General features: G+C 39.6%; 1 protein-coding gene across 1 annotated transcript in view; it reads left to right on the forward strand.

Annotated features, from left to right (window-relative positions):
• The window catches only part of DCHS2 (dachsous cadherin-related 2), a gene marked incomplete at both ends in the record, with an annotated part of 301,321 nt that overhangs the window by 262,741 nt on the left and 11,749 nt on the right, over positions 1-26,831 (forward strand). The window contains 3 exons of the mRNA XM_082633895.1: positions 2,913-3,124; positions 6,159-6,310; positions 23,141-23,271. Coding sequence (XP_082490021.1) covers positions 2,913-3,124; positions 6,159-6,310; positions 23,141-23,271 — 495 coding nt within the window. The remainder of the gene's footprint in view (positions 1-2,912; positions 3,125-6,158; positions 6,311-23,140; positions 23,272-26,831) is intronic.

Below are 26,831 nucleotides of genomic sequence, written 5' to 3' on the forward strand. Positions count from 1 at the left end.
TTTGTAATTGACTGAAGTAACTCACTTATGCTATCAAACATTGAGTATTTGAAGAATCTAAATCTCATTTTGATGTGTACTTAAAACTTGGACAAAAGCTATACAAGTCCATATATCAGAAGGAAAATATTACTACAGTTTTCTTCTCAAGTTATTATATAACTGGCATGCTAACATATAAGAATGAACAAAAAGTTGGTATTTGTGAGCCTCTTAGTCTAAGGAAAGCATGGACTTCTGCCCATATATTAGACAGAGCCCAGTAGTACTTTCATCTCACTGGTGACAGTAAATCCTTGATGTCTCTGAGAAAAATATACATAGATCGTCCAAGGCGAATTGTGGATCTAGTAGGTGTGCCAGCCTTGAATCATCTCACAGACTGGTTATTGTCTTTTCTATTTGCACAACTTTCACAGCATGTGCCAATTATTATGTCAAAAATAAAAACCAAGCAAGGAAAGCATTAGAACTGCAGATCCATTCCAAGTGCAAAATTCCAATTATCAAAGCCTAAACACAAGACTTTTATTAAAAACTCCACTTTGATCTGCACTGTAATTGGCACACTTTCTACTAAGTGACACTGGCAATTTAGTGTGTGTTTCAATTTTATTTTCCTTTACTAATAGTAACAGAACATGGTAGCAAGCTGAAAGCCCTGTTTGGTGGAGACAGAGTTCCAGATGAGAGCTTAGGGTCCACCTAGACTGGGGCTTCTCTGCTCAGCCCTTGTTCCACAGAGACTTCTAAAAATCATCTTCTTTCATTAGCAGCTCATCAACATGCATTTTAATGATTCTTCAGCTGCCAATCCTTAAATCTACTCTAAATTTGCTAAGAGGGGTTTTGGTAACATCAGACCATGGTTTGTAAAAGTAATTTGGTTTTCTGAATTGACAGCTAAATCTGATGACAATAAATGAAAGTGAATTTATGAAGTTTTAAATTTGGCAGTATAGTGAGTTCTTCAATAGTATATAAATATTTATTTTTTCTTAATAACAGAAGCAATAAAATCCCCCCAAAACACTCAATGCCAAAGTTAGACTTATTAGAATAGGATATGATTACTATTAGTATCCAGGTAGGTACATGATAGCCAGAAGTTTCCTTAGCCTATGTTGGTTCTCTAGGGGAACTTGTTCAGATAGAGCAATCAGAACTGTGGTTTCCAGGTCATATTTCCAGAAACTGTACAGGTTCTTTCACCAGAAGAGCAAATTTTAATAGTCCATAGCTATTAAATGCTCTCCTTCTACATTCAGAGCTTATACAGGTATTAAATCTATATCTGCTGATGGAGGGTGTGAGAGACACATGCACTATGTCACTCTCCCAGCAACCCTATGGAGCCATTATTCATATCCCCATTCTACAGAAGATGAGACTCAGCTTGACAGAAGCTGAGTCACTTACTACAGGTCACAAACTTAGTGGTGGGGGAGCCACGTGCTTTACCTAAATGAAGCAGCCAGGGCTAGGGTTTAGGCTTGGTTTCAGGTTTCTCAAACTCCAAATCAGTACGCACTTCAGCAGACTCCATTTGACAGAATTTCTGACAGTGAGAGCTAAGTAAATCATGACAGTGGAATAATAATAATAATAAATTCAGTAAGAAATTTAATTGTAAAAGGGAAGAAACAAAACAGAATAGAAACTAGAGAAGGGAATTATATCAGGGGAGGAATTTTCTTAGTCTGGGGAAAAACCTGTGTAGGGCATAAACCTCAAGGCTCAGTTTCCCTCACCTGGTTTTACTTGTTACCTGGGGGTGTAATAAATATTATTGGGTGCTTCCATGTGCCAGACCCTGAGGTAGGGATTTGGGAGATGGTGATGTACGAGGTAACCATCCTCACCTTGTGAATCTTCTAAACCAAGAGGAATAACTCGGCAGAAATAGGTGAGCAAAGGCCCTGCAGGCACTTTTGGAGAGTCTGTTGGGGGCAGACGTGGTGATGGTACAGGGCTGGGTGGTCTGGAAAGAACCCTGAGGATGCACAGAAGTGGGGACAATTCCAGGTGGATGGAAAGGCCTGCAGGACAATTCTGAAATGAACGTTTGAGGAACAGAGCATTATGAGTCTTACAGCCAGAGCAGACAGGGCAAAGGGGAGAAAGAGAAGAATGAGATTTCTCAGGTGGGAGAGGTTGGAGCAGGTGGTCCTGGGGAGGCTAAAAATGCTGAACTTCATCATAATTGCTGTGGAAGCCAATCAAGGGTTTTATGCAGGACAGTCACAGTGTTGTTTTTTATTATTTAATTCAGAATGGGAACTGGTTGAGTGGGGAGGCCAACTAAGTAGACTAACACAGGGGACAAGGTGGGAAATGCTGGTGGCTTGGAGGAGGACAGCAGCAGGGAGATGGAGAGGGTGGATTCAGGAGATGTTTGAAAGGCGGACTTTGCAGACATGGGCTAAATATGGGGACAGAAAGATGACTTAAGAGAGAGCGCCCAGATTTCAGATATTCATGGCTTCTTTCCCTCTTACATGTTTTATTTTTTTCGGTACGCGGGCCTCTCACTGTTGTGGCCTCTCCCGTTGCGGAGCACAGACTCCGGACGTGCAGGCTCAGCAGCCATGGCTCACGGGCCCAGCCGCTCCGCGGCATGTGGGATCTTCCTGGACCGGGGCACGAACCCGTGTCCCCTGCATCGGCAGGCGGACTCTCAACCACTGTGCCACCAGGGAAGCCCCCCTCCTACATGTTTGAACCGTGTAAATGTCTGCCTGTTCTCACCTTTTTTCACAATGACCCCGGGCACTAGGAAAGGGGGCCCAGCCAGTGGGAGGAGTTGAGGGACAGGTAAGCGTGTGAGCATTTGGGTCAAAGGTGATTTGAGACTTTTTAAATAAAATAATTTTCCTTTCTTTTTTTTTTTTTCTCTCTGGAAATAAAAATAGGAGAACTCACTGTGCAAGAACCCAAGTTTCTGGATTTTGAAGTCAGAAATGAAGTTCAGCTCATCGTTTTAGCTGAAAGTAGGGAGCATAGAGCCTACAGCAAAGTAGCAGTCTTCATCCAAGATGTGAACGATCATCCACCGTGCTTTGGGCAAAGCATTTACCAAGTATCAGTGTCTGAGGGCCAGTTCTACAATGATCACATCATACAGGTAACAGAAATGTGTTGTGTGTGGGGGAGTGTGAATTAAATTTTAAATCTTTCCTTGGCATATACAATATTTGATGCACTGGATGGAACTTTAGGTTGAAGGAAGCCTGGAGTTTCTGAGCTCACTCACCTTCCCCCATCCATTTCGTGCTCAGTTAGACCCACCTGCTTTCTCTAGGGCCCCCATAGAACACTAGCAGGGAATCTAGAGGGCCACAAAAAGCAGCTCACCTTACACATGTGTACAATTCAGTGGGGAAGTCAGAAGACTAAGTATACAATTAAATGCAAATCACTAATGTTATATTAGAAGTGTATGTTGAATGTCATGAGAGAAAAGAGGAGGCACAGACTGTTCCTGGAGGAGAGTGTCAGTCTTCATGAAGAACGGGGTTTGCACTCGGTCTTAAAGGGCGAGCAGGCATTTGCCAGATGGAGCCGCAGAAAGATGAGCATGGCGGCAGCACAGACACATGGAAGGGCACCCTGGTTTGGGTTTGCAGGAGTCTCATGTGAAAATGATAGATCTGCTGTTTCAAGACCAGCCCTATCTCGGGAGAAAGCCCCATGCTCTGAAAAAAGAGGGTCTGTTCACATGGCAGTCTTCTTGTTCAGGCTCCAAACTAACCCATCCTTGATAGACTCTACCTGCTTCGGGGACTGGTGCCCATTTTCACCTTTCCCTTCAAGGTTGAACCGATGTTTTGAATTCAAGAAACTGGACATTACAACACCTACAGGCTCTTGGGAATCTACACAGGAAATGGGTATAAACCCCCATCCTGACAGTCAGCAGCCTAGTAGGACATTCCCTTTGGCCTCTGTAACCCCACTGCCATGACCCAGCACCGCATGACTTCCTTTCTGGGGTAGATGGGGGCAGGGATCCAGGTGATCCCCTAGGTTATTGTGCAGCTACCTTCACCTGAACATATAGAGACACTTTCCTTTGATTCCTGCCCAGTTCAGATGCACATGTTCACCTCTGATGGTGCAAGCAAGACCAGTAGAGGCTCAGTTGTCTTGGAGTTTTAGCTCTGTGCTCCCCACATGATCCAGGATCCCCGGGATTTCCTACATTATTTCTGCCCATTTATTTTGTATGATTGGAGCCTAATTGCTCCAGGTTCCAGCCTGTGCCAGAAGTGCTGCACCTTTACTCTAGCCATGACAGAGATGCTTAAGAGGAAGGTGAGGAGGTGAAGGTGTCCTCTTGTTCAGCCCCCGCACTCCCAGTGATGCCTGTTCAATGGGGATCATGGATACCTCCAGCGCCACTGTGGGGCCTTCTTGGTCACAGAGGACTCCTCCCTGGGGCGCTGGTGCATCACGCTTTGTCACACATGCTAACCTGGACAGAGCTAGACCACTCATGTGGAATATGTGAAGGTGAGGGTCCCATTAAAGCCCATGTACACTCAACAGGGAGACAGCCTGACCTGCCATTGGTTCTGGTGATAAAACCTTTGAGAAGGCCCAGTCAGAGACGGATACAAGGAAATTTGTTCTTTGTATTTTTAGATCACTTAGTTTCCAGGAAACTAAAACTGCCATTTGCCTGTATCCTGTTCAGATAGACAGGAATGTAGAAGGCTCTGGAGTTCTTGCTTTTTGCTACCACACTGCCTATGCATCCTCCTTTTGGTTGCAGCCCCACAAACTCCCTTTAGGAACTGACCCTCCTCTGCCAGATGCAGTCTTGGTGGGATTGTTGGTCAAAGTGGTGACCTCCCCCCAACTCCACCCTGCCACAAGATGCTGTCAATTGCCTCGGTCCCATAGAGACTTTCTCCCTCTGGAATTTGAATCTTGGATGGTAGGACACCAGACAGAGACATATTAGAGCTGATTCCTCTTGATGGCAACAGCTCAAAGAAGCTGTGCCTTAGAGCTGTTCAGGTTCTTGTGCTTCACCTGGACACTGTCTTTCTGCTATGTTTCTTTCCTGATGAAGTTGGCCATAGTAGATTTGTGTTGCTGGCATCCAAAGACCCTAACTGATACACCTCCTGGGAGGCCTACTCTCTGTAACTCTTTGAAGTGTATGACCTAGGGGACATGATGGACTTTATTCTGCTGGTATGCAGATAAGTTTCTCTTCCTTGTGATCTCGAAGGGAACTGTCTGTTGCTGGCTTTCTGTACCAAATAGCTGGTGTGTGCCCTCCTGATGAGGTCCTGATGAGGTTCTGGATCCTCTGAGAACTCTGGCAGCAGTGTGAAGGATAGATTGAAAAGGAAGGGAGTTACAAGCAAAAACCCACCAGGACATCAGTACAGTCACCCAAGAGAGAGATGACAGGGGATGGGAACTCAGGCCAAGGCTGAGGGGCCTAGAAGATAAAAATAAATAGAAAGAGGGACTTCCCTGGTAGTCCAGTGGCTAAGACTTCATGCTCTCAATTCAGAGGGCCTGGATTCGACCCCTGGTCAGGGAATTAGATCCCGCATGCCACAACTAAGAGTTCGCATGCCACAATTAAAGATCCCGCATGCCACAACTAAAAGATCCCACATGCCACAACTAAGACCTGGCACAGGCAAATAAATAAATAAATAAATATATAAATAAATATTTTTTAAAATAAATAGAAAGAAATTAATCTGCCAGCTTGTTCTTAAACAAGATCTTGAATCCACTAATAGAATTAGTTTGTGATTAAAATGTAAAGCAGACTAAATAATATATCTCCATGGAGAGTGATGCAGAACTTTTGTTTTATCTTCAACACTAGTACTTGGACAACTCATCAAATAAATCACCAGGACCTAACTTTGTTAGCACTAAATCTAGGTTTTGTTTCATTTAGCGCAAAACACGCAGTACTCCTTTCAATGAATCTGCAGAATAATCTTCTCACCCATTATCCACTTTAATGTACATGTAAGCTTCAGCCATGGTTAATATTCCTTTGGTCATTGTCTTTAAAGTGTGTCTGACAATGTGATTCTTTCATAATGCATTTCTCTGAAAAACAGGCTTAACCCATTCTGCAGATTCAATCCTTACCTAACGGAGGAGTTGCTTCCTCACAGGTTTTTGCCACAGACCAGGACAGTGGGACAAACGGCCTCATCGAGTATTCTATTCTCTCCAGCAACCAAGGACAAGTGTTCCAGATGGACATGCTGAGCGGTGTGCTAACAGCAAGTGCAGTTCTGGATTATGAGTACACCAGAGCCTACAGGTTTGTCCAAGACTCAGATACGTTTGACTGGCTATTCTGTTTTGTTGCCCCACAGTGCTTACCCTGCAGGCCTCTTTGAGTAAAAGCACACCCATAAAGTTGGACGACTTCAGGAAGAAAACCTAAGAAACTGTGAACCTTGTTTGTCTCTGGGGAAGTGGTCACTTGGGAAGCCTGGGGCCAAAGAGAGGCTTGACTTTCTTATCATGCATTTCAGTCTGCCTTGTACTTGTATGTTCTTCTGAAAGGCCATGCACAGACAGTGTTTCCTTTCATCCTCACGGTCACCGCCAGAGAAGTTCAGTTAGGCCTTTTCTCACTCACTAATGAGACAAGGGACATGCAGTGTCTCACTCAGGGCTACAGAACCATTTAACCATTAATCATGGTCTCACTGCCGGGTGTTCTAATGCCAAATCACACTTTCCACCCTACAAGCTAAGAGCAGACCTTCTACTGAGGGAAAAAATCATAGATACCCAAGTGTCAATATTCTCCTAGGCCAGACTACTTACATGTTATATGAAGAAAGTGCAGTGCATGCCTGTGGTTGAGTAGCAAGAGCCAATTAAAATGGGATCTGTTGCTGGGTGGACTGGATTAATTTAACTCTGAAAAACTTCCCAACTCTAAACGTTTGATTAAGTGTTTAGTTCTTTTTGTTTAATATATTTCAAAATATTACTTCAAAGGTATTTTAAAAGTTTAGTTTAAGACATTACCCTGTGTTAACTAGTATAATTTTTTCAGGATTATTTTAGTGTAATCAATTGTTATGATATTTACTATATAAATATATTAAGATCAATAGTATAAATATGTTATAACCTATTCCTGCTACATTGTATCTATAGTAATTTTAAGTGTAAAGCTTTTTTTTTCTCTCCATAGATGACTGCATGTAAATCTCAGCCTAGTTGCCACCTGAGTGATTACAAATTCAGAGATTCTTGAAGGTCTGCTATGTTCCGGGAACTAAGCATTTCCTGATTGCAATGACTTTCTGTTACAATGTTCTTATTCAATGGAGCATAATTAACAATTAAGTTTAACTCCTTTCAGCATTTTCCTATTTGAGTCACAGTTTCAACGTTCCCATTCCTAACATTTAAATTGGTCCCAATATTTAAAAGTGCTCCTCTCCAATTCCTCATGAATTTAAGCTAGGAGAAGCAGGAACTGAGAGAAGATGAAATCTGCACACACTGCTACAGAGAGACTCAGAGGCAACCACACTCATGCTCACATACACACACACACACACACACACAGAGTCTCCACTGTCACTGAGGCAAGGGAACATTTTGAACCCCCTACCTCTCCAGGTTTTCCCCCTTCCCCGCCCCTTGTGGCTTCTCTGTCTTTTTAGTGCTTTTCCTGATATTTAAGACAGTGAGAAAAATAGGAGGATTTTCCCCAGCCTACTACACCTTTAGTGAATGTTTTGGAAAAGATGTCATTTAGCTTTTAACTTTTGTTTTTAACTTTTGAATTTCACTATTTTGTCTGACAGAGGAAGATATTCCCAATTCTAGCCCTCCCTTTTACAGTATAAAATGAGGGGGAGGAAGATATTGTCAGCTGTGATTCTACTCAATATAAATGCATTAAATAATTTTTAGTTCTCATATTAAGCCACATATAGGAAAACTCAGTGGACAGACTATGACAAATTAGTTATTTAGTTCTGTCTGACTGATATTTCTGAATTTTAAAAACTATTTACCAAGCGTGAGACTGGGGATATAAAGACACATGAAACAGTTCTTGTTTTCAGGGAACTCGAAAATTGAGTGCCTTAATAACTCATGGCAGGAAGCATAGTAATAATCACAATAGGTGCCATTTATGGAGCACCTGCTTTACCTATTGAATTCTCATAACAGACTTAAGATCTACAGAGTAAGGAAACTGAAATTCAGAGATGTAAAGTCTTTTGCCAGGAGTAGGCAGCCAGTAAATGTAAAACTGAGATTCTTACCTCTGTGAATGGTCATAGTAGGGCTTCTTACTGTATCATGTGAATGAATCTTTAGAGTATATACCTGTATGTTTAGCAAAACAAAACAGAAAAAATACTTTAGAAACTTAAAGTAGTAATATAAAATAAGTTCCAACTCACAGTTGTGAAATAACACATGCCTAGTTGTGAGCATGCAGAGATGGGATTTGAATCACTGCTCTCCCACTGCTTGAGTTATAACTGATGGGATGAGATTTATCCCTGCTTAAGTTGGTAATCGATATTCATGTAAGTCTTATGAAACTTTAGGGCCAAGATTTAGTTAGTCTTTTCAGGGACTTTAAATAAAAACGAGCAACAAAAAAGTCCTAGGCAAATTTAAATGTTTAAAAATTCACTTTCTGTAGCATAAATATTCAAGGTCAAAGAGCAGTTATTGCCAGGAGCAATGCTAAACTCATACACTCCATTGAACACTCATTATGACCGTGAGAGAAAAAATAAAAAGCAGTTATATATACAAGGTCGGAAATGGGCTGAAATGTTAATTATCTTTTCCAAAATACATGACTCATAAGCAGCAGGGCTGGGATTGGAACCCCAGTCTGTTGAGTCTCCATGGAAAAGGGAATAAAGGCTTTCCAGGCAAGAAGCATGAGGAAGGACACGGACATGTGAATGTGTTTGGTATATTTGGAAATAACAAGTGGTACAGTGCACGTGAGAAGCACTTGAGTGTGGGATTATAAAAAAGAGGCTGTCGGTGTGGAGGAATAGGAGGAAGATAGTCAAAATGTACAAACTTCCAATAAGATAAGTACTGGGGATGTAATGTACAACATGATGACTATGGCTAACACTGCTGTAAGATATACAGGAAAGTTGTTAAGACAGTAGTTTCTAAGGGTTCTCATCACAAGGGGAAATGTAGTTTTCATTTTTTTTTTTTGCATCTATGTGAAATGATGGATGTTAACTAAACTTATTGTGCTAATGATTTCACAGTATATGTAAGTCAAATTACACAGTACACCTTAAACTTATACACTGCTATGTATCATTTATATCTGAATAAAACTGGGGGAAAAATCTCACTCAGTGATCTGAAAAATGAAAGGAAGCAACAAAAAAAAAGCAACAAAAAAAAAGAGTCTGGTAGGCCATAGGCACATTTTAGAGAACTTTATATGCCATATACTGGAAATTGTACTCTATTCTGTAGGCTATATAAAAGTGTAAGCAGTTGAGTGCATGCTAAGATCTTTATTTTTAAGGATATCTGGTAATGGATGTCTTGCAAGACAGAGAACCAGCATCAGACAGACCAGTTAAGCTAGACAACAGCTGACAGAGGTCTGTTATGTGGATGAAGCTGTGAGGATGGGAGGAGGGGACATACTTACTAGTTGACTCAGATATGGAATCCATAGGAACATGGTGATCAGTTGAATTTACTCAACAAGGAAAGAGATAGAAAATGCTTCTGAAGTTTCCACATAGGAAAGGCAGGAAGAAGAATAGATTGGGATTGGGATTTTTTTTCTGGGCATTTTGAGTTTGAAGGGCCAGTGCAAGAGCAAAAGTAAAGATACTCCTTTGGCAATTAAAAATAATGATCTGGAGCTCAGGAGAGAGATCTTCATTCAGGATTTAGACTTGGGCTTCATCCAGGGAAAATGTGTAAAATGGAATTACCTAGGACACTATGTGAAATGAGAATTTGGGGGATTATCATCACTTGGGGGCCAGACAGAGCAAAAGCAGCCAGCAAGATAGATTCAGAGACTACAAACATCAGAACAGAACCTGGAAAAGGTGGTTTCATGGAAACCAAGAGGAAAGGTTGACTGCATGAAAGAATAAGCTTTCAGAATGGGTTTGGATTGGAATTTGCAAAAGTACTCCTGAATTTAAAGAGTTTGCAAGGAATATACTTGTCCCAAATTGTTTCCTAACAAGATAAAGTACACACTGTTGTATTTGTAGGTTAATGAATACAAAACGGTGAAGTTAACTTAAAACTCCAGTTAACAGATTGATTTTCTTTTTTTTTTAAATAAGAGAAAGAGGGACATTTTATGATAAAAAAACTAACACATGCAGCATACATAGCCGTAAACCTTTACATACCAATCAACAGTACAGCCAAATACATAGAAGAATATCATTTTTTTAAACAAGAGAAAGGGGGGCATTTTATGATAAAAGAACTAATACAGGCAGTGTACAGTAGCCATAAACTTTTACATACCAATCAACAGTAGAGCCAAATACATAGAACATATCATTTTTTTTTGTTGTGATGACATTTTCTTTTTAACATCTTTATTGGAGTATAATTGCTTTACATTGTTGTGTTAGTTTCTGCTGTATAAAAAAGTGAATCAGCTATACATATACATATATCCCCATATCTCCTCCCTCTTTTATTTTTTAATTTTTTAACATCTTTATTGGAGTATAATTGCTTTACAATGGTGTGTTAGTTTCTGCTTTATCACAAAGTGAATCAGCTATACATATACAGATATCCCCATATCTCCTCGCTCTTGCGTCTCCCTCCCATCCTCCCTATCCCACCCTCCTGGTCACAAAGCACCGAGCTGATCTCCCAGTGCTATGTGGCTGATTCCCACTAGCTATTTTATATTTGGGATTGTATATATGTCAATATCACTCTCTCACTTTGTCCCAGCTTGCCCTTCCCCTTCCCCGTGTCCTCAAGTCCATTCTCAATGTTTGCATTTTTATCCTTGTCCTGTCCCTAGGTTCTTCAGAACTGTTTTATGTTTTTTGGGTTTTTTTTAGATTCCAAATATATGTGTTAGCATATGGTATTTGTTTTTCTCTTTATGACTTACTTCACTATGTATGACAGAATCTATGTCCATCCACCTCACTACAAATAACTCAATTTCATTTATTTTTTTGGCTGAGTAATATTCCATTGTATATATGTGCCACATCTTCTTTATCCACTCATCTGTCGATGGACACTTAGGTTGCTTCCATGTCCTGGCAATTGTAAATAGTGTTTCAATGAACATTGTGATATATGACTCTTTTTGAATTACGATTTTCTCAGGGTATATGACCAGTAGTGGGATTGCTTGGTTATATGGTAGTTCTATTTTTAGTTTCTTAAGGAACTGCCATACTGTTCTCCACAGTGGCTGTATCACTTTACATTCCTTCCAACAGTACAAGAGGGTTCCCTTTTCTCCACACCTTCTGCAGCATTGATGGTTTGTAGATTTCTTGATAATGGCCATTCTGACCGATGTGAGGTGATACCTCATTGTAGTTTTGATTTGCATTTCTCTAATGATTAGTGATGTTGAGCATCCTTTCATGTGTTTGTTGGCAGTCTGTATATCTTCTTTGGAGAAATGTCTGTTTAGGTCTTCTGCCCATTTTTGGATTGGGTTGTTTGCTTTGTGATATTTAGCTGAAAGAGCTGCTTGTATATTATGGAGGTTAATCCTTTGTCAGTTGCTTCATTTTCAAATATTTTCTCCCATTCTGAGGGTTGTCTTTTTGTCTTGGTTATGGTTTCCTTTTCTGTGCAAAAGCTTTTAAGTTTCATTAGGTCCCATTTGTTTATTTTTGTTTTTATTTCCATTTCTCTAGGAGGTGGGTCAGAAAGGGTCTTGCTGTGATTTATATCATAGAGTGTTCTGCCTATGTTTCCCTCTAAGAGTTTTATAGTGTCTGGCCTCACATTTAGGTCTTTAATCCCTTTTGAGTTTATTTTTGTGTATGGTGTCAGGGAGTGTTGTAATTTCATCCTTTTACATGTAGCTGTCCAGTTTTCCCAGCACCACTTATTAAAGAGGCTGTCTTTTCTCCATTGTATATTCTTACCTCCTTTATCAAAAATAAGGTGACCATATGTGCATGGGTTTATCTCTTGGCTTTCTATCCTGTTTCATTGATCTATATTTCTGTTTTTGTGCCAGTACCATACTGTCTAGATTACTGTAGCTTTGCAGTATAGTCTGAAGTCAGGGATCCTGATTCCTCCAGCTCCACTATTCTTTCTCAAGATTGCTTTGGATATTTGGGGTCTTTTGTGTTTCCATAAAAATTGTGAACTTTTTATTTCTAGTTCTATGAAAAATGCCACTGGTAATTTGATAGGTATTGCATTGAATCTGTAGATCGCTTTGGGTAGTACAGTCATTTTCACAATGCTGATTCTTCCAATCCAAGAACATGGTATATCTCTCCATCTGTTTTTATCATCTTTAATTTCTTACATCAGTTTCTTATAGTTTTCTGCATACAGGTCTTTTGTCTCCTTAGGTAGGTTTATTCCTAGGTATTTTATTCTTTCTGTTGTAATGGAAAATGGGAGTGTTTCCTTAATTTATCATTCTGATCTCTTGTTGTTAGTGTATTGGAATGCAAGAGATTTCTGCACATTAATTTTGTGTCCTTCAACTTTACTAAATTCATTGATTAGCTCTAGTAGTTTTCTGGTAGCATCTTTAGGATTCTCTATGTATAGTATCATGTATGTGCAAACAGTGACAGGTTTACTTCTTCTTTTCTGATTTGGATTCCATTTATTTCTTTTTCTTCTCTGATTGCTGTGGCTAAGAGTTCCAAACCTATTTTGAATAATAGTGGTGAGAGTGGGCAGTCTTGTCTTCATCCTGATGTTAGTGGAAATGATTTCAGTTTTATACCATTGAGAACAATGTTCGCTGTGGGTTTGTCATACATGGCCTTTATTATGTTGAATTAGGTTCCCTCTGTGCCCAATTTCTGGAGAGTGTCTATCATAAGTGGGTGTTGGATTTTGTTAAAAGCTTTTTCTGTATCTATTGAAATTATTGTGTAGGTTGTTTTAAAAATATCTTTATTGGAGTATAATTGCTTTACATTGTTGTGTTAGTTTCTGCTGTATAACAAAGTGAATCAGCTATACATATACATACATCCCCATATCTCCTCCCTCTTGTGTCTCCCTCCCATCCTCCCTATCCCACCCCTCTAGGTGGTCACAAAGCACAGAACTGATCACCCTGTGCTATGCAGCTGCCTCCCACTAACTATCTATTTTACATTTGGTAGTGTATATATGTCCATGCCACTCTCCCACTTCGTCCCAGCTTCCCCTTCCCCTTCCCTGTGTCCTCAAGTCCATTCTCTATGTCTGTGTCATTATGCCTGTCCTGCCCTGAGGTTCTTCACAACCATTTTTTCCCTGATTCCATATATATATATACCGTATGGGTTTATCTTTCAGTTTGTTACTATGGTGTATCACATGGATTTGTATGTTGAATAATCTGTGATAAACCCCACTTGATCATGGTGTGTGATCCTTTTAATGTGCTGTTGGATTCTGTTTGCCAGTATTTTGTTGAAGATTTTTGCATCTATGTTCATCAGTGGTATTGGCCTGTAGTTTTCTTTCTTTGTGACATCTTTGTCTGGTTTTGGTATCAAGGTGATGGTGGCCTCGTAGAATGAGTTTGAGAGTGTTCCTCCCTCTTCTATATTTTGGAAGAGTTTGAGAAGGATAGCTGTTAGGTCTTCTCTAAATGTTTGACAGAATTTGCCTGTGGAGCCATCTGGTCCTGGACTTCTGTTTGCTGGAAGATTTTTAATCACAGTTTCAATTTCAGTGCTTGTAATTGGTCTGTTTATATTTTCTATTTCTTCCTGGTTCAGTCTCAGAAGGTTGTGTTCTTCTAAGAATTTGTCCATTTCTTCCAGGTTGTCCATTTTATTGGCATAGAGTTGCTTGTAGTAATCTCTCATGATCCTTTGTATTTCTGCAGGGTCAGTAGTTACTTCTCCTTTTTCATTTCTAATTCTATTGATTTGACTCATGTCCCTTTTTTTCTTGTTGAGTCTAGCTAATGGTTTATGATTTTGTTTATCTTCTCAAAGAATCAGCTTTTAGTTTTATTGATCTTTGCTATTTTTTCCTTCATTTATTTTTCATTTATTTCTGTCTGATATTTCTGATTTCTTTCCTTCTGCTAACTTTGTTTTTCTTTCTTCTTTCTCTAATTGCATTAGGTGTAAGTGTATGTTGCTTATTTGAGATTTTTCTTGTTTCTTGAGGTAGGATTACATTGCTATAAACTTCCCTCTTAGATTGCTTTTGCTGCATCTCATAGGTTTTGAGTCATCGTGTTTTCATTGTTATTTGCTTCTAGGTGTTTCTTGATTCCCTCTTTGATTTCTTCAGTGATCGCTTGGTTATTTAGTAGTGTATCATTTAGCCTCCATACATTTGTATTTTCTACAGTTTTTTTTTCCTGTAATTGATATCTGATCTCATAGTGTTGTGGTCAGAAAAGATACTTGATACAATTTCAATTTTCTTAACTTTACCCAGGCTTGATTTGTGACCCAAGATATGCGCTATCCTGGAGTATGTTCCATGAGCACTTGAGAAGAAAGTGTATTCTGTTGTTTTTGGATGGAATGCCCTATAAATATCAATTAAGTCCATCTTGTTGAATGTGTCATTTGAAGCTTGTGTTTCCTTATTTATTTTCATTTTGAATGATCTGTCCATTGGTGAAAGTGGGGTACTAAAGTCCCATACTATTATTGTGGGATTTCCCCTTTCATGGCTGTTAGCATTTGCCTTATGTATTGAGGTGCTCCTATGTTGGGTGCATATATATTTACAATTGTTTTGTCTTATTCTAGGATTGATCCCTTGATCATTATGTAGTGCCTTTCTTTGCCTCCTGTAATAGGTTTATTTTAACATCTATTTTGCCTGATATGAGAGTTGCTACTCCAGCTTTCTTTCGGTTTCCATTTACATGGAATATCTTTTTCCATCCCCTCATTTTCAGTCTGTATGTGTCCCTAGGTTAGAAGTGGGTCTCTTTTAGACAACATATATACGGGTCTTATTTTTGTATCCATTCTGCTAGTCTATGTCTTCTGGTTGGAGCATTTAATCCATTTACATTTAAGGTAATTATCAATATGTATATTCCTATTACCATTTTCTTAATTGTTTTGGGTTTGTTATTGTAGGTCTTTTCCTTCTGTTGTGTTTCCTGCCTGGAGAAGTTCCTTTAGCATTTGTTTTAAAATGGTTTGGTGGTGCTGATTTCTCTTAGCTTTTGCTTGTCTGTAAGGGTTTTAATTTCTCTATCAAATCTGAATGAAGTCCTTTTTGGGTAGAGTAATCTTGGTGGTAGATTTTTCCTGTTCATCACTTTAAATATGTCCTCCCACTCCCTTCTGGCTCTCAGAGTTTCTGTTGAAAGATCAGCTGTTAACCTTATGGAGATTCCCTTGTATGTTATTTGTTGCTTTTCCGTTGCTGCTTTTAATATTTTTTCTTTGTGTTTAATTTTTGATAGTTTGATTAATATGTGTCTTGGCATATTTCTCCTTGGATTTATCCTGTATGGGACTCCCTGTGCTTCCTGGACTTGATTGACTATTTCCTTTCTCATATTAGGAAAGTTTTCAACTATAATCTCTTCAAATATTTTCCCTTTCTTTTTCTCTTCTTCTTCTGGCTCCCCTATAAGTCGAATGGTGGTACGTTTAATGTTGTCCCAGAGGTCTCTGAGAGTGTCCTCTATTCTTTTTTCTTTATTCTGCTCTGTGGTAGTTATTTCCACTATTTTATCTTCCAGGTCACTTATCCGTTCTTCTGCCTCAGTTATTCTGCTATTGATTCCTTCTAGAGAATTTTTAAGTTCATTCATTGTGTTATTCATCGTTTGCTCTTTAGTTCTACATCCGTGTTAAACATTTCTTGTATTTTCTCCTTCTATTTGCAAGATTTTGGATCATCTTTTCTTTCATTTCTTTGAATTCTTTTTCAGTTAGACTGCCTATTTCCTCTTCATTTCTTTGGTCTGGTGGGTTTTTACTTTGCTCCTACATCTGCTGTGTATTTCTGTCTTCTCATTTTGCTTAACTTACTGTGTTTTGGGTCTCCTTTTCACAGGCTGCAGGTTCATAGTTCCTGTTCTTTTTGGTGTCTGCCCCCAATGGGTAAGGTTGGTTCAGTGGGTTGTATAGGCTTCCTGGTGGAGGCGACTGATGCCCATATTCTGGTGGATGAGTCTGGATCTTGTCTTTCTGGTGGGCCGGACCATGGCCGGTGGTGTGTTTTGGGGTATCTGTGACCTTATTATGATTTTAGGCAGCCTCTCTGCTAATGGGTGTTGTTGTGTTTCTGTCTTACTAGTTGTTTGGCATGGTATGTCCAGCACCAGAGCTTGCTGATCCTTGAGTGAAGCTGGGTCTTAGTGTTGAGACAGAGGTCTCTAGGAGACCTCTCACCAATTGATATTACATGGGGCTGGGAGGTCTTTGGTGGCCCAATGTCTTGAACTCAGCTCTCCCAACTCCGAGGCTCAGGTCTGACTCCCGGCCAGAGCATGAAGACCCTGTCAATCACACAGATTGAAGAAAAGGGAGGAAAAAAAGTAATAAAATAAAATGAAGTTATTAAAACAAAAAATAAAAAAGTTTTTAAAATAAAAAAATAATAAAAAAGAAGAGAGCATCCAAACCAATAAACAAATACACCAGTGATAACAAGCACTAAAATTTGTACTAAGAAAAGCATAAAAATCAGAAACTAGTCAGTTGCATATAGCAAACCCCAAGTCTACAATTACTCCCAAAGTCCACCACCTCAATTTTGGGACGATTGGTTGTGTATTCAGGTATTCCACAGATGCAGGGTACATCATGTTGATTGTGGAGATTTAATCTGCTGCTCCTGAGGCTGCATGGAGAGATTCCCCTTTCTCATCTTTGTGCACACAGCTACTGGGGTTCAGCTTTGGATTTGGCTTAACTTCTGCATATAGGTCACCCTCTGGTATCTGTTCTTAGCCCAGACAGGAGGAGGTTAAAGGAGAGGCTGATTAGGGGGATCTGGCTACTCCGGCTGGCAGGAGGGAGGGCTATGGAATGCAGGGCGAGCCTGGAGTGGCAGAGGCCAGCATGATTTTGCAACAGCATGAGGCATGCTGTGTGTTCTCCCAGGGAAGTTGTCCCTAGATTACAGGACCCTGACACTGGTGGGCTGCATAGGCTACCAGGAGGGGTGGTGTGGATAGTGATCTGTGCTTGCACACAGGATTTTTGGTTTGCTGCAGCAGCAGGAGGCTTAGCGTTTCATGCCCGTTTCTGGTGTCTGTGCTGATAGCCATGGCTTGTGCCTGCCTCTGGAGCTCGTTTAGGCAGTGCTCTGCCTTCTGTGGGCAGACAAGGTAGGAATCCCGTCTCCTGGCTCACCATGAAACAATGGTCTCTTGACTCTTAGGCACTTCCAAACTTTTTACTGGACTCCCTCCTTGTGAGCTGTGGCACACTAGCCCCCTTCAGGCTGTGTTCACTCAGCCAACCCCAGTCCTCTCCATGGGATCTGACCTCCGAGGCCCGAGCCTAAGTTCCCAGCCCCCACCCACCCCAGCGAGTGAGCAGACAATCCTCTCAGGCTGGTGAGTGCTGGTCAGCACCCATCTTCTCTGCAGGAATCTCTCTGCTTTGCCCTCCGCACCCCTGTTGTTGCGTTCTCCTCTGTGGCTCCAAAGCTTCCCCCCCGCCACCCCACCATCTCTACCAGTGAAGGGGCTTCCTAGTGTGTGGAAACCTTTCCTCCTTCACAGCTCTCTCCCAGAGGTGCAGGTCCCGTTCTTATTCTTTTGTCTCTGTTTTTTCTTTTTTCTTTTGCCCTCCCCACGTATGTGGGGAGTTTCTTGACTTTTGGGAGGTCTGAGGTCTTCTGCCAGCTTTCAGTAGGTATTCTGTAGGAGTTGTTCCACATGTAGATGTATTTCTGATGTATTTGTGGGGAGGAAGGTGATCTCCACGTCTTACTCCTCCACCATCTTGAAGGTCTCTCAGGCTTAATATTTTTACCTTCTTACATCCAATTCTTTGTATTCAGAGCACTATTCATTTAATCAATAATCAGTGTTTACATAAAATGAGTGTACAGGTATTTACTTCAGAGCCAGGTCATACTTTTTAATTATATTTCCTTCCTTACCCTCCCCCTTATCCCCAGCATTAATGATTATCTTTGGGTTTTGCTCACCTGCTTTGCTATATCCATGTACTTAATTCCTTGTAAATATTCCATTAGCTCTGTCAGACATGCCCACTCATCTTTCTCCATTGATATGCCTCTCATATCAAATATTCTGTGAAGTCCTCTGTTCCTTGGAGACCTTGGTCCTACTGCTTTCTGCCCTCCTGATCTAGCTGGACAGTGTGGCTCCCTAAGCCCACTGCAAAGCTGGACCCCATGACTTGTGACTTTGGTTTACTGTTCTCCAATATTGGGCCTATGATTTTCAGATCCCGTGTCTTTCTCTTACTTTTCTCTTCCAGTAGTTTTGTAGGAAAAGGTGCAAAGGAAGTAAATTCTCTGAGTTCTTGCACATCTGGAAATGCCTTTATTCCACTCTCACATGTGATTTATGCAATGGATAATATAAAGTTGAACATTTCTTTTAGATTTTTAAAGGCATTGTTCTGTTTTATTTTATTTTATTTTATTTTATTTTATATATTTTTTCTGTGGTACACAGGCCTCTCACTGTTGTGGCCTCTCCCATTGCAGAGCACAGGCTCCAGACGTGCAGGCTCAGTGGCCATGGCTCACAGGTCCAGCTGCTCCGCGGCATGTGGGATCTTCCCGGACCGGGCCACAAACCCGTGTCCCCTGCATTAGCAGGAGGACTCTCAACCACTGTGCCACCAGGGAAGCCCTCTGTTATATTTTAAATCTCAATTTTGCTATTGAGAAATCTGATGCCATTCTAATTATGTGTTTTGTATATGATTTGTTTTTTCCATCCTCTGTGGAAATTCTCAGGTTATTTTCTTTATCTACAATGTTTGGATATTTTGTCATTATGTACTTTGGTGTGGGTCTTTCCTTGTGCTGACTACTTGGTGTGCTCTTTTAATGAGGATAAATGTTTCTATTTTTTGTATTATTTCACTGATAATTATCTCCTTTTTGTGTATTGTTTTGTTTTATTTGTTTACTTTGCCCTGTCTCTTTTTCCTGGATCTTATTCAGTCAAGAGTTAGACTGCCAGGATTGATCCTTTGTCAGTGATGTTTTATTCCCTACTTTCCATTTCTTGTTGTGTGTGGGTTTATTTTTGTTGTTTTATTTTTCTGGGAGATTTTCTTAATTATAGCATTCTAAACTTTCTTTTTCACTGTTTGGTTTGAAAATTTTTGAATATTTTGTATTTTTTATTTCCAAAAGCTCTTCCTTGATCTCTGAGCTTTTCCATAGCATCTTGTTCTTATTTTATGCATTATCTTTATTAGTGTCTCCAAGGACATTAATTAGAATTGTATTTACATTGTCTTTTTCTCTTTCAATATCTCTGCATCCTTTGGGTTTATTTCTTCCCTTTTTCTATTTTACACTCTCTTTTTCATGTGGGAGACTTTCTGTAAGTAACTAACAATCCTTGGTCCTAGGTGAGGCAATAGCAGAATCTCTGGGTGGATCTCATTGACCAGCACACTTGGCTTTCAGATGAACCAGAGAAGAACCTGATTACTTTGCAGGATGACATACAAATAACAGTATATAGAGAGAGTTTTTTCCCCTTTAGGAGGGGATTTCATTTCTTCAGGGACAGTCCCTTGAAATTACTTACTCTTAGTATGAACATCAGATATTGTTTTGTCTGGGAGTGAAGAGCAATGGGTAAGGGGACTTGATCTGTATTTTGAGTTTAAAAGAATCTTTAAGCTATTTTTAGCTCGATATCTCACCCTGCCCTTTGCCATGTTTTGAGCTTCTCCTTGGTTATATGAGGGCAAATCTGTTTCTCACTCATCCTTATCTCTTTACAAATGCAGAATGCATTTTAATCTATGGTTTCCTCTGGCCCACTTATCTGTAACCACTTCTCAATCTGCTTGTATTTTCCAGAAATTTGTTTAAATTTCTCCCCCACTCCACTCACTAATATCTTCTCACATTTTCTTTTTTAGCTTTATCAACATATACCTTATTTTAAATTCTTTTGCCATCATTATAGCAGAATGTCTAGAGGAAGAGGAAATAAAACGTGTGTAGATATAACTAGAAGTCATAGCTCTTCCTTTCAGAAGTGTTATGATTTTGGCTGATATTTTTGTTTCTCTTGGAATTTCAGTAGGAACACTTAATTCTGGGTATACATTTAATATATTGTTGAGAGAGAGTTTTGAAAAATCATCTACCACCATCTTAAGTATTAAGCCAATCAGAAAAGATTCTGCCTGGTCAAAGTCTCATTTAAACTTTAACATGGTAAGAAGCAGCTTTCCATCAGTGGTAGAGTAGGAGAACTATGCTCTGAACTAGAATGGGACTGTTTTTTTTATCTAGTCAGCTTCATTTATTGTCTCTGCTGATACACTAATCAGCGCAGCAGTTCTGGAACACGGAACCAGTTGGACCAGCTAAGAGTTTTACAAACTTACCATGGAACCAGCTAAGAGTTTTACAAAACCTGCCAAGGAGCCGTCACAGAAAACTTGAGGTCCCTTAGAAGTTATGTGTAGAATTTCAGTGGACCTACCTTCATAATTTTTCATTTGTTCTTCAAACCATTGACTTGTCCTTTTGTTTTGAAACAGAATCATATTTCTCACTATATCAAAGAATCTTGCTTTTTTAACCTGACATAGGCATTACATGGAACCCCTGAAGTTGTAATACTGTGAAAATAAGAGTGGTTATGGCTATAGTGGAAGAATCAACAGAGCCATAACTTTGATGTCTTGGCTGAGACTTTAGTATGACATTGGGGAGGGGCAGGCAGCAGGGGCAGAGAACATGATGAGTTGATTATTTTTAGTAAAATTTTTCCATGTGTACCTGACTTATGTTCGTGCTGACAAAATAAACTTTCTACATGGAATTATTCCTATGCTCTAGAAATGTGAAATTTAAATAGTTGTTCTACTGATGTCCCAATTTCAATAGCGTAGAACACAGCCTGTGTTCTTCGTGAACAATAGATAAGTAGTGATCGTTTGCTACTAAGTGGAATTTAAGCCAACAAAAGGTTGATGCTTATTTTACATCATTTTAGACATTTAAGGTAGGAAGATAAAGAACACTTATCAGGTAAGCTAGCAATGGAAAATAAAGTAGAAGTGTGTCAAATTCCAAGTCTCAGTTTCTTAAACGATAGTATCACCAACTGGCTAAGACTAATTCCACTTCTGAAATGAAGATCATCTTCCGATTGACAGCTTACTTTGTTACTCAGCTACCCTCCTGGAACTCATAGTGTTTAGAGGGGAGTGAAAAGCTAATTATTATGCATTAGTGTGTGATATATACACAGTAAGAGAGGCATATTGAAAAGTATCATATAGTAGAGCACAAGTTTTCCAGTCAACCAAGACCTGGGCTTGAATCCTGGCTCTGTCATCTGATACATTTATAATCTTGAGCAAATCTTGAGAAACCAGTGCTCAAAATATATTAAAGAAAATCAAATAAGGCAGGACATCTACCCTCAAGGAACTTATAGGAGAGGCAGACAAATCATTAAGAAGAAAAGGTGATGATTGCTATGGTGGAAGAATGTACAGTGTGCTATGGGGTAGAGAAAGGGGCATCTAAATCAGATGAGAGGCCAGTAAAATCTTACAGAGATGTGAGCTTTGAAAGACAAAGATAGTGTAGGGACTGGAATTCCAGGCAGAAGCTGTGTCATAGAAGGTCATGTGTATGTGTGCAAGGCTTGTATTACTTCTTGTAGACATGGAAAGCTAAGGAAAGGTTTTAAATAGGGGAGTCAGGTTTTCAAACCAGGATTTTCGATAGAGCAATTGAGGAGTTGCAATGTGGGGGATGAAGAGGAGCAGGTGAGACTTGCAGTAGGCAGATTGATGAGTAATAAGTACTCCAGTTGAGAAAAGATATAATGAATACAGAGAATGCAAGGTAAAGATGATGAGGGGATAAGGCTACAATGACCAACTTATCCTAGTTTGCCTAGGACTGTCCTGTTTTAAAAAAACTGAAAGTCCCATGTCCCAGGAAACTTTTCAGTTCCTGCAGAGCAAGATGGTTGATCAGCCCATCTGAGGCTCTGAAGGTAGGAGTGAAACGGATGGGGACACTGATCCAAGTCATACTCAGATGGTAAAATCTATAAGATTCATAACTAGTTGGATGTTGTCAGGGTGGACAGAAAGGGAGAAGTTGAAGACACTAATCAGGTTTCTAAGTTGGTTGCTGGAGTAGCGAGTTGTACCATCATCTGAGAGAGATTGAATCACTGTGTGTAAATTCTTTCAAATCATGGACTTTTACCTCTACTTTATAGTCCTAGTCAATAGTGCCTCTTTTGCACATGTATTATTCATGGCAGTTCTCTCTCTTAATTCTACAATTTTGATTGATTTGCAATTTAGATCTTAAAAAAAAACAATACAAAGCAATCTTTTAGTGGCTCTATCTTTTGTTAGTGCGGTAACATGGAAATATGTAGCAGTACCCATACCCTGTGTCCAGGCTGGAGGCAATCTCCTTATCTAAAAAACAGGTGCTGGTGTTTGCACTTTTTAGGTTGTTCTTAGTAGAAAGGACTGAATTTTACAGTCGGTCTCATAGAGAGAGTTCATCTGTTTTAAATACTTCACGACCCCTAGTCTTCGGATGTGATTCCCTAAATGTGTCAAAAACAAATACATGTCAGGCCACTATTCTTATAAAATAAATTTTAAATGATGCCATTTAGAAAAGTCAGGGGAGACATAAAATTAACTAGTCAGCTCATTTTTAAATTTTCAACTGGATATTTCATATTTATGTTGTTTTCTTATTCTCTGAATGATGGATAACATTCCTTGATTCTTTTCCAAACCAGCTTGATTGTAGAAGCCACAGATAAAGGGATACCCAGGCTTTCTGGTACAACTGTGATCAAGATACAAGTGACTGATACAAATGACAATGCCCCGGCTTTTCTCCCCTCTGAAGCAGTGGAAGTTGCAGAAAGTAAGTGTGGTGATTTGAAATATCAAACTTGTATAATACCATCTACCATTTTTTCAGCTGGGTGCTATGTGAAATATAAGTACTAATCCTCAACAACCACATAACATAAATAGTTTTTATCTTCATTTTACAGAATAGAAAATGGAGGGTCAGAAGTTAAATATCAAATGTCAAAGAAGTTAAAAGTTAAAGTTGGGATTTGCATTCAAACCAGCAGGAGGCTGGTTTCCCAAGGTCAAACCACCATTCCACACAACTTCTTTTTGTGTATGGACATTGCTTAAAAGTGAAATCTCTATGAAGAGTATCTTTTGTTGACTGTGTTGCTCACCCTAAAGCTCCCCTGAGAGGCAGTGATGTTCTTGGACTAATAACTCTGTTAGTCTTTGTGTTGCTGAACTCAGGTCTCGCTGCTCACCACTCGAAAGCGAAATTCAAGAGGCAAGTGTTGGTAGAAAGGAAAGGCTGCTTTTTTTCAGGAGGCCAGTAATTGAGAGGGGAAAACATATTTGTGTCCAAAGACTAATTCCCCACTGCTGATCAGGGGTCAAGAACTTCAAAAGGGGAGTTTCATGGGTGTGTAGCCAGAGGGAGGGGGCTACGTGCAGAACAGCACAGTCAGCTCTGAGGATCATGTTGAAATTGGTCATGTGGTGGTCTGATAAGCATCATCTTGATTGTTTTAAGCCCAGTTAATCTTCAGTTCTAGGGTCAGTTTGTTCCCATTTCTTTTTTTTTTTTTTTTTTTTTTTTTTAATTTTTTGCTTTATAACAAATTTAATCAGTTATACATATACATATGTTTCCATATCCCCTCCCTTTTGCGTCTCCCTCCCACCCTCCCTATCCCACCCCTCCAGGCGGTCACAAAGCACCGAGCTGATCTCCCTGTGCTATGCGGCTGCTTCCCACTAGCTATCTACCTTACGTTTGGTAGTGTATATATGTCCATGCCGCTCTTTCACTTTGTCACAGCTTACCCTTCCCCCTCCCCATATCCTCAAGTCCATTCTCTAGTAGGTCTGTGTCTTTATTCCTGTCTTACCCCTATGTTCTTCATGACATTTTTTTTCTTAAATTCCATATATATGTGTCAGCATACAGTATTTGTCTTTCTCTTTCTGACTTACTTCACTCTGTATGACAGATTCTAGGTCTATCCACCTCATTACAAATAGCTCAATTTCATTTCTTTTTATGGCTGAGTAATATTCCATTGTATATATGTGCCACATCTTCTTTATCCATTCATCCGATGATGGACACTTAGGTTGTTTCCATCTCCGGGCTATTGTAAATAGGGCTGCTATGAACATTTTGGTACATGTCTCTTTTTGAATTATGGTTTTCTCAGGGTATATGCCTAGTAGTGGGATTGCTGGGTCATATGGTAGTTCTATTTGTAGTTTTTTAAGGAACCTCCATACTGTTCTCCATAGTGGCTGTACCAATTCACATTCCCACCAGCAGTGCAAGAGTGTTCCCTTTTCTCCACACCCTCTCCAGCATTTATTGTTTCTAGATTTCTTGATGATGGCCATTCTGACTGGTGTGAGATGATATCTCATTGTAGTTTTGATTTGCATTTCTCTAATGAGTAAAGATGTTGAGCATCCTTTCATGTGTTTGTTGGCAGTCTGTATATCTTCTGTGGAGAAATGTCTATTTAGGTCTTCTGCCCATTTTTGGATTGGGTTGTTTGTTTTTTTGCTATTGAGCTGCATGAGCTGCTTATAAATTATGGAGATTAATCCTTTGTCAGTTGCTTCATTTGCAAATATTTTCTCCCATTCTGAGGGTTGTCTTTTGGTCTTGTTTATGGTTTCCTTTGCTGTGCAAAAGCTTTTAAGTTTCATTAGGTCCCATGTGTGTATTTTTGTCTTTATTTCCATTTCTCTAGGAGGTGGGTCAAAAAGGATCTTGCTGTGATTTATGTCATAGAGTGTTCTGCCTATGTTTTCCTCTAAGAGTTTGATAGTGTCTGGCCTGACATTTAGGTCTTTAATCCATTTTGAGCTTATTTTTGTGTATGGTATTAGGGAGTGATCTAATCTCATACTTTTACATGTCCCTATCCAGTTTTCCCAGCACCACTTATTGAAGAGACTGTCCTTTCTCCACTGTACATTCCTGCCTCCTTTATCAAAGATAAGGTGACCATATGTCCGTGGGTTTATCTCTGGGCTTTCTATCCTGTTCCATTGACCTATCTTTCTGTTTTTGTGCCAGTACCATACTGTCTTGATTACTGTAGCTTTGTAGTATAGTCTGAAGTCAGGGAGCCTGATTCCTCCAGCTCCATTTTTCGTTCTCAAGATTGCTTTGGCTATTCGGGGTCTTTTGTGTTTCCATACAAATTGTGAAATTTTTTGTTCTAGTTCTGTGAAAAATGCCAGTGGTAGTTTGATAGGGATTGCATTGAATCTGTAGATTGCTTTGGGTAGTAGAGTCATTTTCACAATGTTGATTCTTCCAATCCAAGAACATGGTACATCTCTCCATCTATTTGTATCATCTTTAATTTCTTTCATCAGTGTCTTATAATTTTCTGCATACAAGTCTTTTGTCTCCTTAGGTAGGTTTATTCCTAGATATTTTATTCTTTTTGTTGCAATGGTAAATGGGAGTGTTTCCTTGATTTCACTTTCAGGTTTTTCATCATTAGTATGTAGGAATGCCAGTGATTTCTGTGCATTAATTTTGTATCCTGCAACTTTACCAAATTCATTGATTAGCTCTAGTAGTTTTCTGGTAGCATCTTTAGGATTCTCTATGTATAGTATCATGTCATCTGCAAACAGTGACAGCTTTACTTCTTCTTTTCCGATTTGGATTCCTTTTATTTCCTTTTCTTCTCTGATTGCTGTGGCTAAAACTTCCAAAACTAGGTTGAATAAGAGTGGTGAGAGTGGGCAACCTTGTCTTGTTCCTGATCTTAGTGGAAATGGTTTCAGTTTTTCACCATTGAGGACGATGCTGGCTGTGGGTTTGTCATATATGGCCTTTATGATGTTGAGGAAAGTTCCCTCTATGCCTACTTTCTGCAGGGTTTTTATCATAAATGGGTGTTGAATTTTGTCGAAAGCTTTCTCTGCATCTATTGAGATGATCATATGGTTTTTCTCCTTCAATTTGTTAATATGGTGTATCACGTTGATTGATTTGCGTATATTGAAGAATCCTTGCATTCCTGGAATAAACCCCACTTGATCATGGTGTATGATCCTTTTAATGTGCTGTTGGATTCTGTTTGCTAGTATTTTGTTGAGGATTTTTGCATCTATGTTCATCAGTGATATTGGCCTGTAGTTTTCTTTCTTTGTGACATCCTTGTCTGGTTTTGGTATCAAGGTGATGGTGGCCTCGTAGAATGAGTTTGGGAGTGTTCCTCCCTCTGCTATATTTTGGAAGAGTTTGAGAAGGATAGGTGTTAGCTCTTCTCTAAATGCTTGATAGAATTCGCCTGTGAAGCCATCTGGTCCTGGGCTTTTGTTTGTTGGAAGATTTTTTATCACAGTTTCAATTTCAGTGCTTGTGATTGGTCTGTTCATATTTTCTAT

Source organism: Mesoplodon mirus (assembly GCF_964341445.2).
Source record: "Mesoplodon mirus genome assembly, chromosome: 2".
In the NCBI taxonomy this organism is placed as follows: Eukaryota; Metazoa; Chordata; class Mammalia; order Artiodactyla; family Ziphiidae; genus Mesoplodon; species Mesoplodon mirus.